Source organism: Nicotiana sylvestris, chromosome 2 (genome assembly GCF_000393655.2).
Source record: "Nicotiana sylvestris chromosome 2, ASM39365v2, whole genome shotgun sequence".
NCBI lineage: Eukaryota > Viridiplantae > Streptophyta > Magnoliopsida > Solanales > Solanaceae > Nicotiana > Nicotiana sylvestris.
In genome coordinates, this window is record NC_091058.1 from 87,068,338 (window position 1) to 87,069,610 (window position 1,273).

A 1,273-nucleotide genomic window follows, 5' to 3' on the forward strand; every position below is an offset into this window, starting at 1 on the left:
CCACAAAGGCCTATGAAAGACCCCATTGCAGTCCCCTGGAACTACAATAGAGCAATTGTAACATACAAAGGGAGGGAATCATAGGGAAAGTAAATGAAACCAACCCATCTTGGATGTACTTCAATTTGGAAGAAGTCAACAACACCAAGCATAAGTGTTTCCCGCTCAAAAAGCCAGTTAGTGCCGAAGAAGCAGAGGAGTTCTTCCGAAAAATTAAAACTACGGATTACGAGGTAATTGACCAACTCCGGAAGTCTCCTGCTCAGGTCTCACTCTTGTCTCTACTGATAAGCTCGAATGAGCATCAGAAAGTATTGATAAAAACCCTCAATGAAGCCTATGTTCCGATTGAAACCACTGTGGAGCAAGAAGGATGGCAGAAAGATTCTTCGCAGTCAACCAGATTTCATTTAGCAAGAATGATTTGCCCTCGGAAGGGGCTGCCCACAACAAAGCAATTCATCTAATAGTTAAGTGTGAAGGGTACTATGTAAAAAGAGTCATGGTGGATGGTGGATCAGGGGTCGACATATGCCCTCTCTCAACTTTGCAAAGAATGGAAATTGGGACTGAGAGAATCAGGCCTAATAATGTTTGTGTGCGTTCTTTCGATGGCATCAAGAGGGACACAATAGGGGAAATTGATTTGATCTTGACTATCGGTCCTGTGGATTTCAAAGTGACATTTCAGGTCTTGGACATGGATACCTCCTATAAGTTTCTTTTAGGAAGGCCTTGGATCCATGTTGTGGGGGTCGTACCTTCTACCCCCATCAAATGGTGAAGTTTGAACACAAAGATCAGTAAATTGTGGTTTATTGAGAAGACGAACAATCAATTTACCGGGACCCATCAGTCCCATGCCTCGAAGCTAGAGAAGGTAGAGAGTACATAGTTTATCAGGCTTTTGAGGTTGTGGTCGCAGATCAATGTGAGGAATGAAGCCCGTGTCCTTAACCCTTTTTGTCAAATGCATCCATCATGGTCGCTACTGAAATGATCAAGCGTGGTTATAAGACTGGGAAGGGACTCGGGGAATCATTGCAAGGTATCACAGAACCTATCACTTTAGCTACCAGCGAGAAGTTCTTCGGTATGGGTTTTCACGCCACAGAAACTGATATGACATGGGAAGATGAACGAAAGAGCAATGCTTGGGTATTACCTCAGCCAGTCCCGCATCTCTACAAAACATTCGTCAAGCCCAAGTTCACCGAAGAAGAAGAAGATGAGGCCTTCACGGCTGAGGAAATTGAGGACATATGTGGAGCCA

The 1,273-nt window shown here is 44.1% G+C and overlaps 1 protein-coding gene across 1 annotated transcript; it reads left to right on the forward strand.

Annotated features, from left to right (window-relative positions):
• Positions 1–373: 373 nt before the first annotated feature.
• On the forward strand, positions 374–784 carry LOC138885194 (uncharacterized). The gene has a single exon (XM_070166104.1). It carries the CDS (start codon positions 374–376, stop codon positions 782–784), a length of 411 nt encoding a protein of 136 aa, XP_070022205.1.
• The last annotated feature ends 489 nt before the right edge of the window (positions 785–1,273 follow it).

Excerpts from the sequence above, each read along its gene's own strand:
- LOC138885194 (XM_070166104.1), top strand. The coding sequence starts at position 374 with ATGGCAGAAAGATTCTTCGCAGTCAACCAGATTTCATTTAGCAAGAAT.